The 13,646-nt window shown below is 36.8% G+C and overlaps 1 protein-coding gene across 1 annotated transcript in view; it reads left to right on the plus strand.

Annotated features, from left to right (window-relative positions):
* POLR3B (RNA polymerase III subunit B) overlaps positions 1–13,646 on the plus strand; it is a 71,485-nt gene that overhangs the window by 23,707 nt on the left and 34,132 nt on the right. Inside the window, exons 13-19 of the mRNA XM_062492121.1 lie at positions 541–702; positions 3,959–4,159; positions 5,215–5,377; positions 7,385–7,538; positions 8,802–8,876; positions 9,636–9,734; positions 13,245–13,372. Coding sequence (XP_062348105.1) covers positions 541–702; positions 3,959–4,159; positions 5,215–5,377; positions 7,385–7,538; positions 8,802–8,876; positions 9,636–9,734; positions 13,245–13,372 — 982 coding nt within the window. The remainder of the gene's footprint in view (positions 1–540; positions 703–3,958; positions 4,160–5,214; positions 5,378–7,384; positions 7,539–8,801; positions 8,877–9,635; positions 9,735–13,244; positions 13,373–13,646) is intronic.

Consider the following 13,646-nt stretch of genomic DNA (forward strand, 5'->3'; position numbering starts at 1 on the left):
TTGTGGGTATAATTGGTTTTCCATAGATTGTGATTGGCAGAAAGTAGCAGGATAAAAGTGTGTATGAGTGAGGAAACTTCCTATGAAACATGAGATATGTATTAGAGTAAAAACCAGTCTTACCTCCTAATCGTGTGTGTAATTCAGGGTTGTACATTTAGGGTATTAAATCTTTAGAAAGGTTTGTAACCTCAGGGAGAAAGAAGTACATCAGGTGTATTGTAATGTTGCAGATTAGGGAAAAGAGTTGGATAGTGTAGAGAAGTATGGCTGTGCTAAGATATTGTGAAGGAAGGATTAAAGCAAAGCAAAAATGCATAAACTTAGACCATTCTACTTAATTTTTATTGTGAGATAAGTTCTCTAATACTGTAAGAAGGCAAAATACTGGAGATAAAATTATCATTTGTGAAACAGAAAAGTTAGATTTTAACTGACAAGTAGAAAGGTAGAAATACTAAACTTGTGTCTCCCCTCTCTTTCCCCACTTCCTAAACTTGAAGAAGTATAAATTTTCCCTCCGCTGTTTTGTATTTCCAGCTTCTTTCTCTTCTGTTTGAAGATTTGTTCAAAAAATTTAACTCAGAGCTGAAGAAGATTGCTGACCAGGTCATCCCCAAACAGCGTGCAGCTCAGTTTGATGTCGTGAAGCACATGCGACAGGACCAGATCACCAATGGCATGGTCAATGCCATCTCCACAGTAAGTGTTCCTGTTCTCCTTCCAAGATGCAAAGCTTTCCCACCACAGTGAATGATGAGAATGAGTACATTTATTTTTGATGAATCTTCTGGTTCTGGTTTGAAAAGCAGATATATTTCATGGGGGTTTTTTAAGATTAAAATTGTAAAACTCTGGCACGGGCAGGGTGTTTGGAATTTACTGAAGAATCAATAATCATCAAGGATCTTTTATTTCAAACTGATGTTTTCATTTTTGAGAAGGAATGGTAGAAACAGGCAAATTTCAAATAGTGGTCATGGTTGTATTTATCCAATTGACTGTCCTCTAGGTCCTACTTGACTATGTGGTTTTTTATTATCTGGATTTAGCCAGGTTCAGGTTACATCATTTGTACAAAAGATTTTTGAAAAACAGCAGGAAAACATCATGAACAGGAAAAAAAAATCCCCTCAATCTCAATTTTGAGCTCCTTGAGGGCAGTGCCTTTTTATTTTGAAGTTGCTGGAATGAACAAATTTGCAGCATAGGAGTTAGTACTTCTCTGCTAATGGTTGGTACTGATCTATTTAACAGGGAAATCTGCTGCATGCAGTAATATTAAAAAAAACCTTTGAGAATTGCCCTTTAAATATTTGTCTTGGTTGGATTTTAGCCTGTTTCTGTCTTCTGCTGGAACAGATATTTTCATTCATGCCAGTGGACAAGAGCAATAATAGCTACTACTAACTTTGTCTTTCACCTCACACATCTGCAAGAGCAATTTGTGAGATTGCTCCTGAAATCCAGCTGGTAGCTTGTAAAAGACTTTGAAATGCATGATTTTTAAAAGAAATTAGATTAGACTTAAGTATTTTAGGAGCTGGTAAAAATTGTGGAACTTAATTTTTAATCTTTGGTTCTCTTGAGAGGGTTTTTCTGCCTAGCATGAAACTGAGGGTTGTTTTTGGTTCTTGTAAACAAATTAATTCCACATATTATATCCAAAACCACCAACAGTCTGTAACTTACAAAGCCCAGTGTTAAAGCTTATCACTGTTTAATTTTATGAGTGCCCCAAATGTAGTTAAATCTCTGCAGTGCACGTCACCAAAACAATTGACAGATTTGTTTCTCTAAATGCTAGTGCTTTCTTCTAGCTTGTGCCAGTTTTTCCATTTGGACTGACAGAGATAAATCTGCAAGTATTCAGTCCATATTCAGTAAAGTCTTCGTTCTTCCTCTGTCTTTGGACTTTTTTTTACTGCCACATAAGCAGTTAAACACCATCTGCTCTTAAGCATTGAAAAATAATTTCTCAGGAACAATGCCCAGTGCATACCATTCAAGAGATTAAGCAAATACCATAAAAATCATTCTTGGAAATGACAATCTCCAATCTCACCAGAATGCTTCAATGATAGTCTCAGAGAGCATGAAATAACGAGCAGATTCATAATTACACCAGTAGCATGCAAAAAGAATTCATAGCCCTACTGCATCAGCTGTACAGTGGTGCTTAGAGATATTTGCTACAGGTCCTCTCCTTACCCTGGAAAACCCCAGAAGAGAAGGTTGGGCAGGCAGTAGTGCCACAAGCCTGATGGACACTTCAGCATCTGAAGAATCACCTGATGCCACTTGAGGGGGCAACTTCCCATTCATAAGAGTTCTCAGTAGGATGTTCTCAATGGAGGTGGTCTTATAACTGCCCTGGCCCCTATTGGTTTTCTTTTTTGTGGACAACTTTTGAACGATCCAGTCTGTATCTTCCAAAGCACAAAGAATATTTTGTATGACGTCTTCAGGCAGCATTTTTACTTCCCCTGTTTCCCAGACTTTTTGATTATAGACTCTTCTGGGCAGCAAAGAAGAAACCACATACCTATTTAGCCTACAGATGCAATACTTTCTAGTGTGAAGAAAAACTACTGATTTATTGTATCCTTCCACTTACACTCTCATAACACCCAGTCTTTATAAAGAATGAAATGATCAGTGAGTGAGCTTTTCCCAGAAATGCTGAACAAATGAACAGGTTTCTTTTGGCTAAGTTGCTGTTGGGCACGATGTCTTCGCACTTGCTGTTATAAATTTGAGACTATTTGATAGCCTCAGGTGGAAGCAAATAACAAAATCATTTGTATGTATGGGTGGTATTTTCTTCCTGTTGATCACTGAATGGGATTGTGCTGTTAAAAGTGAAAATAAAAAAGCCAAGTAAATCACTCTCTAAAAGGGTTTTGATGTAGTGCAGCAAGCGAGCTTCAAATGATTTGTTGTTATTGGTGACTTGAGTTTGCCAAAAAGGGCTCAAGAATTAGCAGAAGGCAGTCCTTGGGAAATGTTATCTTTGGACTGACCAGTAATGTGGTGCCTGGAGTAAATAGTATTTCAGGCAGACACTTGTATCCACTGATTCAGGTCCTGAGAACTGGACATGGAGTAAATGTCATGAAAGCAAAAATTGTGACACCAAATTTCAAGATGGGAGTAGAGATTATTAAATCTGCTTGGCATGGAAATATATATTTTTGTCCTACAACATGCTCTGAGTTCCTCTGTTCTCCTAATTAAAACCACAAGTGAGAGTGCCTGTGACAGTCTTGGAAGACAAAGCTCTGAGATGTATATGGATCTCGCATTTCATATTTGGTGTAATCCAAATAGAAGCTGGGTAGACCTACTCCTTACACACCCCCACACACACACACACTCTTCTCTGGGAAAACACATCAGTGAGTCTTTTTCCTCTGGATTCCAAATGCAAAAGGCTTCAAATAAGTACAGAGGGCTTTGATGTCAGACTTCTCCAGCATAAATGTCTGTATTTCCTACAAAAGTAACAAATCATGGAAAAGGCAAAACTGAAAGCTTGTGGATTCTAAAAAAGTGTTGTATAAGTGTTATATCAGTCGAAAGACCTTTTGTTCTTTTTTAAATGCTAAAAAAAAACCTATGAAACAAGACCAAAATAATTTAGTTTAGCTAAATTTGAGTATTGATTTACCTGTGAGGGACAGATGAAAAAGTATTTGTGTGATTGAATATGTAATAGCAAAAGTATCCTCTCATCTGAAAGGGCAGTCCTTTTGTTTCAACTTCTCTTTAATACTTAATACAGATATGCTATAACTAGGAGTTTATATGCAGATAGGTAGTTAGAAACTTGATTTATATAAATGGGCAACGTTTGTTTTGCAGAGCTCCTCAGATACCATTCTGTCTAGACACTGGACAAAGTCAAGACAAGGACAGATTGCACAAATTCTTTTGAAACGTTAATTTTATTCTACAGGGAAATTGGTCTCTAAAGAGATTCAAGATGGACCGGCAAGGGGTGACACAAGTCTTGTCGCGCTTGTCTTACATCTCTGCTCTGGGAATGATGACCAGGATCTCTTCTCAGTTTGAAAAGACAAGGAAAGTGAGTGGTCCTCGATCACTACAGCCATCTCAGTGGGGGATGCTCTGCCCTTCCGACACTCCTGAAGGAGAGGTGAGGAATTGCTGTTTTGCTTTCTGTGTTTCTTGTCCTGAGGAATGGAGATACTGTTTAATTTGAAGCAGGTGGTCCTCCATCAGAGGAATAATTCTGATGAGGAGGTTTCTGGAGAGATAAATTATCCTCAGCCTGATAACACAACTCGCGTGACTTCTTACAGCCTACCTGTTTACATCCTGGTCCTCCTTACTATGTCGCCTTTTTTCTCCTGCATAGATTGTCTGGAAACACCTCTGAAATCCTTTGGCTATATGAGAATGACACGAACAGGTCCCATTTTTGCAGTGGAACTACTTGCTCTCTTTTGGTGAGAGCAGAAAGAGAGGAGTCCTAAACCCCTCTCCCTTTGTTCTGGTACAAACATTCTGTTTTGAAGTTGCAGCATCAACCTGCAGTGTTTCTGGAAGCATGTTACCAGTATTTCTGTAGCCATTAGCTGAAGGAAGAAGACCATCTTCGTATATATTTCAACCAAAGAATTTATTCTGACAGTCTTTTTGTTTTGTTTTGCTTTCTTTTTCTTTCTCTTTTTTTTTTTCCTGAATAGAAGATACTGGGGGGGGAGTAACTGTGAACTTCCTGAATAAGTCAATATGAGCTAGTCTCATTAGGCAACTGAAATAAAGTTGCATTGTATAATATACTTTTTCATTTAAAAATGTTCATGTTTGTCTTAGAACGTACGGAATACATGGAAAATTGATAAATGGACTGATTGTGTATTTCCATTATCTTGCTGAGTAGCTGAGGAGAGAAATAATAGGGTTATACATAGTTGGTTAGCTTAAAATCTGTTTCAGTGACTATATTTTTATTAGCTTGTGAATGTTGAAACATTACATTTCAGTGTGATAGAGAAAGTTCTGCCTCTTTTTTTCCTCCAAAATTTCAGGGTAATTAATTAGTTTAATTTCTTTCACTTTGTACCTCATCATCTTTTTGTGTTTGTCAGTCATAAATACAGTTTGGGGAGGAAAATGTAAGTATGGTATTAACACATAGAAAGAGAAGGGATAAAATTAGAGGGTTTTGGTTTTGCTTTTTTCTAGGCCTGTGGTTTGGTTAAAAACCTTGCCCTCATGACTCATATTACTACGGATATGGAAGATGGCCCAATTATTAAATTAGCCAGTAATCTTGGAGTTGAAGATGTCAACTTGCTCTGTGGTGAAGAACTTTCATACCCAAACGTGTTCCTGGTTTTTCTCAATGGTATGTTACTTTTCAGCAGTCTTGACTCTGATTTGTTGCTGATGGAGAGTTAGGCTTCAGAAAACTTCCAGTAATTCTAAGAGCACAGTCAAAAGCAGATGCTGCTTTCCACGTGCAAATAATTTCCTCTGTAAATATTTTGATAGCGTTGGGCAAAGTAGATGGGCCAGATGATGACACTTAGTTGCATGAAGTTGTGTCTTCAGAACTTTGACTGCAGATGTGTGTAGCTGGGAGATTGAATCTTTCTCAAATTTCAGCCCTCTTTTTAAGCCCGCTTGCATAAATAGGCACAAAAATATCTGTACATTCAACTAGAGATTTGTTTGTTTTTTCAAATATTGGCCAAAGGAGGTGCCATTCATAAAGTACTTTTAAAAGAAAATAACTTCAATTTGTTGTATGTAATATTGTAATAAATTTACAAATTCAGATCTTCCTTTACAGAGAGTTTAGTTTTTTGCAATCTTTATATGTTTTTATGTATATTTGTCCATTTTAAAGTGCCTTCCAAAACTGAAAGGAAACATCAAAATATTGTTTGCAAAGTTTAGCAATGCTGTTCTCTATAAAACTACCTTTGAAGGGCCATCTTGCTTTTTGTGTGATTAGAAAAATTAGACCCTGGAAAACAGGCCTCTCTTGTTAAAGGGATGGTTTGGCACACGTGCTTTGCATCTGCACATTCATATTTCTTTTTACAACTGATTTCAGTGTTTCTGAAACAACAGGTACTATGGTATCAGATTTCAAAATACTGACATTTTTAAAACTGTAACTGTGATTTCAAAATAGCTTTTTGTCAGCAGCATCCACTTCCAGGGACTAGTGTGTAACTAGTGTCTGTCACCATGAATAAGTTCTCCATTTACCCTTGAATTAAACAGCAGTTGTTCTTCAGCCCTGCCTGTTCCTGGTAACATAAAAGCAACACTTGACCAAACTGCATTCCTTTGCTCTGCTTTTCTGTAGCACTGTGTTGAAGATAAGGTTCACTGAAACCACATGTACTCTCTTCTGTCTTGTTTTATGGTCCAAAGGGGAGTGCAGAGCCAAAATACTGGACTCTTCCTTCACAAGCTCAATTTGCAGTATGGAACAAGGTAGTGTGTTCCCAAATGTAGATTAATTAGTAGTAAGTGAGGCAAGCCAAGTTACTGTTCAGTCCACTGGTTTGTGGATTCAATCCATAAAAAGTTGAACCTTGTGGATAGCTGACTTGATCCTGATTGAAATTTATGACCTAAGAAGGCAGATAATCTGTTGAGTACAAATCCTTTAAGCTGTAAAGACCTTTCTGTTGTCTTACAAACTCCCTAAACTTACCAGCCTTAGTTTTCTCCTTTAAAGTGTGACCATAGATGTTTATTTTATATATTAAGTTTACTTTGGTCAGGTGACTCTTTAAATGAATTTTACTCTCTTCTTTGTTCATCATGCATCAGAATATTTAAGTATGAGCTGAAGTGCCCTGCTAAGGTAGCTGAGTTGAGCTAAGTACCTGAAAGAGAAATTCCAATGCTGTTGTAGGTGATCACAATGTATCATATCCTGATATATCAAAGTATCAGGACTTTCAAATTTCTGACTTGGCAGCAGGGCTGTTCCTTGGCCTGTTCTTGGAAATGTTGAATCCATTTCAGTACAGGTGAAATTGCAAGCTTCAGACAGGTGAAATTGCTGACTTCAAAGTTGTTAACTTGTGCACCAGTTGATGAATAGGCACCTGAGCAGAAGCATACTTGAAGAAAGCTGGAAGAAACACATCATTTGTTTTCTTGGGCTGTTTGGAAGCATGCAGATAGATGACTTGTGAAATTCTGGCAATTTTGATTTGAGAGGAAAGAAGAGCCAATTCTTATTCATGTTAGAGAAGGGAGATTTTATAACAACTCATTATTTGCAAGAAGCAGGAAGTACTTCTATGCATACCACACATGGTCAGAATTTGTAAATAGTTTTGGATGTGCAAAGGATTCACCAGGTATTTATTCTCTTTCTGGACAGGTAACATCCTTGGTGTCATACGTGATCACCAGAAGTTAGTCAACACCTTTCGGATCTTGCGCCGAGCAGGTTATATCAACGAATTTGTTTCCATCTCTACAAATCTGTCTGACAGATGTGTCTACATTTCCTCTGATGGAGGGAGATTGTGCAGGTAAACTTCTCATCAGAACTACCTCACTACTGAACTGGCTATGAACACTGTTCTGTGCACTGGGTTAAGACTTTCATGGGAACAGATTTAAGCAAATTCAGTAAGACTTGAGAATCTCTTTTCTCCTTAAATAGCCCTCATTCAAAACAGGTATTGGACAAGGCAGAATGCGTTAATGAATATATATGCATTTTAGCATTGACATTCTGTGTGCATATTCTGTGTGCACTTAACAAAACGGCAGTCACAACTACTGTTGGCATTCCACTTTATTCATTAATGGAATCTCAGAGCATGTTGAATGCAGTTTGAGGCATGTCAAGATGCTCCAAAATAGTAAATGTGCAAACCATCGGTTAATCATACCTGATCAAGAGATCCAGAGTAGAGCATATTCAGTGGCAGAGAAATCACTTTTCCAGTCAGGGCTAATATGTGTAGTTTGGGAGATAGCAGTAAAGCTTCCAATTTTTAAAATAAAAGCAAGGGAAATCATGTGATTCTGCAAAGCTGAACCAAGTTTGTTTTGTGGCACCCCTCACCCTGCAATTGTTCAGATATCCCTATTAACCATTTAAAAGTGCTTATTAGTCTTCTAACAGTTATTTACTTCAGAGGGGACTCCACAAGTATCTTGTAGCTATTTGCTGCTCTTTATCAAAGCAACTTGTCCAAATAGCAACAGCCCTTGACGTTGCCTTCTTGCATGCCATCCTTTGTGTCAGTGTTTTTGTGTGGTGGGGAAGCCTTCAGAGATCCATGTGCTATTGAAATTTATGGATTCATCAGAGATCACTCACAGTAAATTGTACTTTACAGCATGTAGGCAATTGCAAAATGCAGCCTTGCATGTGGACACTTGAGCACAAACTGTTCATTTAGTGTTCTGTAAAATCCCTGAAATAACCATGATACCAAGTGTTGTTCTTAGCTTTGTGGTTTGGGAAATCTCAAATCTTTTGACACCATCATCAAAATCTGTGGGTACAACTTACAAAATTGTAGTTGTACGATTTAAAGGGAAAAAATTACTTTCACCTCAAAATTTAAGTCTTGATTTTTCTGATACATTTTTAAGTTATATCATACTAAGGTCTGAATAGTTACTGATTTTATTTATGTGGTTTTATCAGTTAAAGGCGGATAAATTTTAAGAACAGTTTATAGAATAGGTTGTGCATAGGCAGGGTTCTTAGTGTAAGCATAAATTAAGTTACCTAAGTATTTGCTATGACAATCTTTTTTTTTTTTTTTTCATTTCAGGCCTTACATAATTGTCAGGAAGCAAAAACCTGCAGTTACAAGCAAGCATATGGAAGAACTGGCTCAGGGCTACAGGTACACAACTCAAGTAGACCATATTAATCTTCACCAAGTAAATACTGTGTGGAGATACTTCAGTCAGTCAGTATTTCACAGTCTTGGGGTTAGCTAATTAGAGAAGTTTGCTCTCTTATATAAATTCATTATCTCCGTACTGGAGATTTTCTGTTTAAAGTCTAATTAAGGCTGGTGTTCTTGTTTTGTTACTACTGTGAGATTTGGTGAGTATACAGAATAAATACATCTCACAGCCTCATCTTTCTGCAAGTGGAAGGTATGTGGCAGTATCATCCTCCTGACTGAAAAGTCAAACACCTCGCAGGACTATCAACTTAAGCACCCTAAACTGGACACATTCAGAATTTTTGAAAGTCCTTATAAATTCTTAGCTTATGTATTTTTTAAAAGATCCCTACACTTACACAAAGGCATTTAAATTTAACTCTAATTAAATTTCACAAAATTATCACAAAAACGTACGTGATAATCCTTATATTTGCCTACATTTACAGTGATGATGAGTACATATGGGAAGATTTTATTTAGTTGTTCAGCTAAGTAACATTCATCTGTCAGACTGTGAAGCAGTGAAGGGGCAACAGGATTAAAAGCCCACATTTTTCTTAAATATGTATTATGCACAGAACTTTACATGTAGAAGTATTTGTCTGGTTTAACTTTGCATATTACATTCCTTTAATATATGTACTAAGTATTTTACATTTGCAGAAATATAACACAATACTTCTAGTGAAATTTTTAATTTATCTGTAGGAATTTTGAAGATTTCTTGCATGAAGGCCTCGTTGAATATTTGGATGTGAATGAAGAAAATGACTGTAACATTGCCCTGTATGAAAATACAATCAATAAGTAAGTGTGCATTCAGTAACTGGTACAGAAAAAGCCTTCATAGGGTGACTCTGAAATGCAAACATAAGTAATGTTACTGTTTTCACATGTACAAACTGCTCCCTTGCTGATGGTTGAAACTACTCCAGATAAAAGCTAAAGAAAGAAATCTGTCTGAACACATCCTAAATTATCCATGGGAAGTTACAAAAAATGGTTTCAGTTTTGGGAGGTCTGTTCCTGCTACTAACTTACAAAAATATTAAATACTTCAAAGGTATATCCTTTCTTTCTCTAGATGTGGCTCTTTTTTTTTGTTCTGATCTTTGGGCTGCTCATCATAAATAATTTTATCCGATAGGTATCCAGAAGGCAAATGGTTCCACATGTTATTTGATTATCTTAGCATGTCATGATTGTTTGGAAATTTATTTTCTGGTTATAGACACCCAACTTACAGTAAGTGGAGTGCTGGAATGGAGCATTCCCTTTGACTTTTGGATGTATAATAGGCCCCAATAAAAATGTCTGCATCATTCTGTGTATTCTTTACCACACATCTTAAAACCATTTTTGATATGTGATTTTAATTCAGAAAGATTTCCAGATTTGTTATGTTTTCTATGTATTTGAAGGACCTGCTGCAATTTTTTTTTACTCTTAACTTCTGACTGTGATTAAAGAGCCCACATTAAAGGAAGGATTCTTTTAAATTTTTAAGTCCTCCTATCTTTTTACTGGTTTTTAATGTTTCTCTGACAATATCCTGTAAACTGAAGGCTGAATATGAAATGCTTGAAGTTATCTCTGTGAAATGTTTGATCAGTAGATTAATGCAGAAAATTCTTCTTTTAAATAATCTGTCCTGGTCAAGTACTCCAAGCTAGTAGAAATACATCATTGATTTCAGTGGAGCTGGGTGAGCCCTTCAATTATCTCTAATCTTTGCTAAATGCAATGCATTAACTCTGCTAATTAAATTGCATTGCTCCTGCAGGCTTTTGAAGACTTTATTACTTTAAGAAATTACTCTTGCATGCTCTTGACTGAGTTCTGTATACATGAGCAAAGAAGAGCGCACACAATTGCTGTCATTTGTGCCAAAATTAAATAACTGCCACAAAGCACCAGAGCTGAAAATTGAAGTTACAGGACAACTGACTCAACTAGGAAGGTTAATGGGAACGTATCACATGAAATCATTGTTTAGTCCAAAAGAGGAGGAGAAAGTGAACTTCCAGTGGACCAGTGTGAGGAAAGGACTCTGCAACAACTCCCAGGAAGCTCAGAAGATTCTTGTATTGTCCATCAATTGTTTTGAGTTTGGCTTCAGTGCTAACAGTGCCAGAGTATCTGAGCTTACATCTTATGAGCGCATTGCTCCTCGTGTTTGGTAATGATACTCCCTACATCCTGTGTAGTGAGTTCTGTACTCCCTTCTCCCAGATTATCATCTTGCAGTTTAAATGGTGTGACCATGTTGGTACAGCTTGTTCTGGTAATGCAGCTGATACTTCAGATAGTAGGTTGTATCCCAATAACATTCCTGCTTTTGTAATATAGGCTTTTTTTTTTTTACAGTATCCTCTCTTTTTCTTTACAATCCCATTAGAGGGATTGGAAGAAGTCAAATACTATTTGGAGTATTTGACTCTAAAGTATTCCGTTTCTTCCTTACACATTTGTAACTCTGCTTTTCAAGCTCACGAGGTTGCCTTTCCTTTCTTGGGCTTGGTTCTGGCAGTAGCATTTTTGACCTGCAGAAATTGAACTGCCCTGTAAAGTCTGAAGGTCCCCTGTTAGCACTCTGGAATACTTCATAAGGCAGTAAGATCTGTGTAGGTTGCATCATCTTTGGTTGAAATAGGATGGACCTCAATGGAAGAAAACATTTATTGAATACCCTATATGCAAATGAATATGTACTTCCATGCACTTGTACCCTCTGGAGAAATCTGCAAACTTCACTATCAGCAAGTCTCAAGCCTCTAGTTTTATTGTTTGAAAAGTGTCAGCAGTTCTGTGAAGTTTTGCAGAATGGGGGAGCATTCTCTGCTTTAGGTGTGCCACTGGTTCTTGAGACCATTTTGCAATTACTTGACTGCAGTTTGTATTCTCCCATTAGTATTTTCTTAAGACAGGCTTTAGATAACATAGCTGCTTTTTGTCAAGTGGAGAAAAATAGTGGCTGTCTTCTGGCCAGCAGGTGATTTTTAGGTTGTTCAGGTATATTTGTGATTTATAAACATTTCTAAGACTAATAGATAATTTCATTGTCTTAATCCTCAGGATTTCCGTGCTTTTTTTTTTTTTCAGCTTTCAGATTTCATTATTTTTCCAGTAGTACACATATTGTTTATCTAAGTTCCTGCTGGCACTTGTCTTCAGTCTGTATGTGCTTGTGGATAATTCCTTAGCCTTTTTCAGCTTACAGTGCTTGGCTGTCTTGAATGTTGCCATAATAAAGACTTTTCTGTCACTTCCTTGGCAAGATCCTAAAGTTTAGTAATCAAATTAGTTTATTTAAATAATTAAAGTCTTCCCAAAGACTTCCAAGAGAAGTCAAACATTAAAGATGAGATTTTCAGAACGTGTTGGGTTTAGATGTCTGGGAGAAGCAATGTATGCACAAAGCCAAGCTCTCTGTAATAAATCCAGGACATGAAAGATAGGCTTTCAATAGGTTTAGTTATAATAATCTGTATTACATAATTCTCCACTTCCTAATTATTTATCTTGATTTAAATTCATATCTGCTTCAGCCAAGCTTTACTGTATACTTCATTCTCCTCCACTTGTATCCCTGCATGCTTGATTTGTCTTTGTTGAGCATGGACTTTCTCTTCTGAATCTCATGTCACATAGAACAAATTGTCTCTCTGTCTTTACTCCTTTTCCCTGTCTTTTTACTTCTCATCACTACTGTCTTTTAACAACACAATCACTTCCAAAATATTTGCAGAGCTTTTCAAATAGTGTTCTGTTATGTAATGTACCTGTGGCACTGGATCCGGTTTGGAGACAGATGTTTTCTCTTTAACTGATATAGCTGACCTTGGAAAACTAAAACAGGTTTTTTAATGCCTGAATCTGTTGTGCTCTTCCTTCTTCTGTCTCCCCAGTGGATTTCTGGATCTCTGAGATTAGGAATTTGATGCGGAGGGCTCTCATTACATGAGAAGACATTCCTTAAGGCATTTTGGGTCTTACTATATAAACTGATGTTTTATTGTCTTACTGAGCTCCCTCAGGTTGTAGTTATGTGGGGGCTTTTCCTACCTTATGGAATTTCGTAAACCCTGATTTATTTCTCTTTCTTTTTTTTTTTTTTCATGTGGAAACACTTAAAGCCAAAAGAAAGTTGTTGGGTTTTTGTAATAAAAATCCTGTAGTGAATCTGTGTTTTGAGCTCCTACTGACTTACATTCTCCTGAACAGAATTGAAGTGTTATGAGATACTGCTAAATTAAATAAATTCTACTGAAGTTGTTTGTTCACAGGCTTGCCATAATTGATACTCTTTCTTTTAAGAGATACAACCCATTTGGAGATTGAGCCTTTCACGCTTCTGGGTGTCTGTGCTGGGCTGATTCCATATCCTCACCACAACCAGTCCCCAAGAAACACTTACCAGTGTGCCATGGGAAAACAAGCCATGGGTAAGACTTCACTTCTTATTCCTCTTTGAGGTTTTATCTAGTTTTTGAAGCTATGTAGCAAAAGTGACAAACAAAATTTCTTTCCTGGTTCACATAAAAGCTTTGCTAGAAAAAGAGCTCTTCTTTAGCTGTGAGAAAAAAATGTACCTCTGAAACTTGGAAAGATAAATGTGGAAAAAGTACCAGTCAGTTTTACTAAATGAGGACTATATCTGCAGTTCTTAACACTTAAAATAAAATTTTAATAAGCTGGAACACTTTTGCATTTTTTATG

The sequence above is a fragment of the Cinclus cinclus genome, chromosome 4, assembly GCF_963662255.1.
Source record: "Cinclus cinclus chromosome 4, bCinCin1.1, whole genome shotgun sequence".
Lineage (NCBI taxonomy): Eukaryota > Metazoa > Chordata > Aves > Passeriformes > Cinclidae > Cinclus > Cinclus cinclus.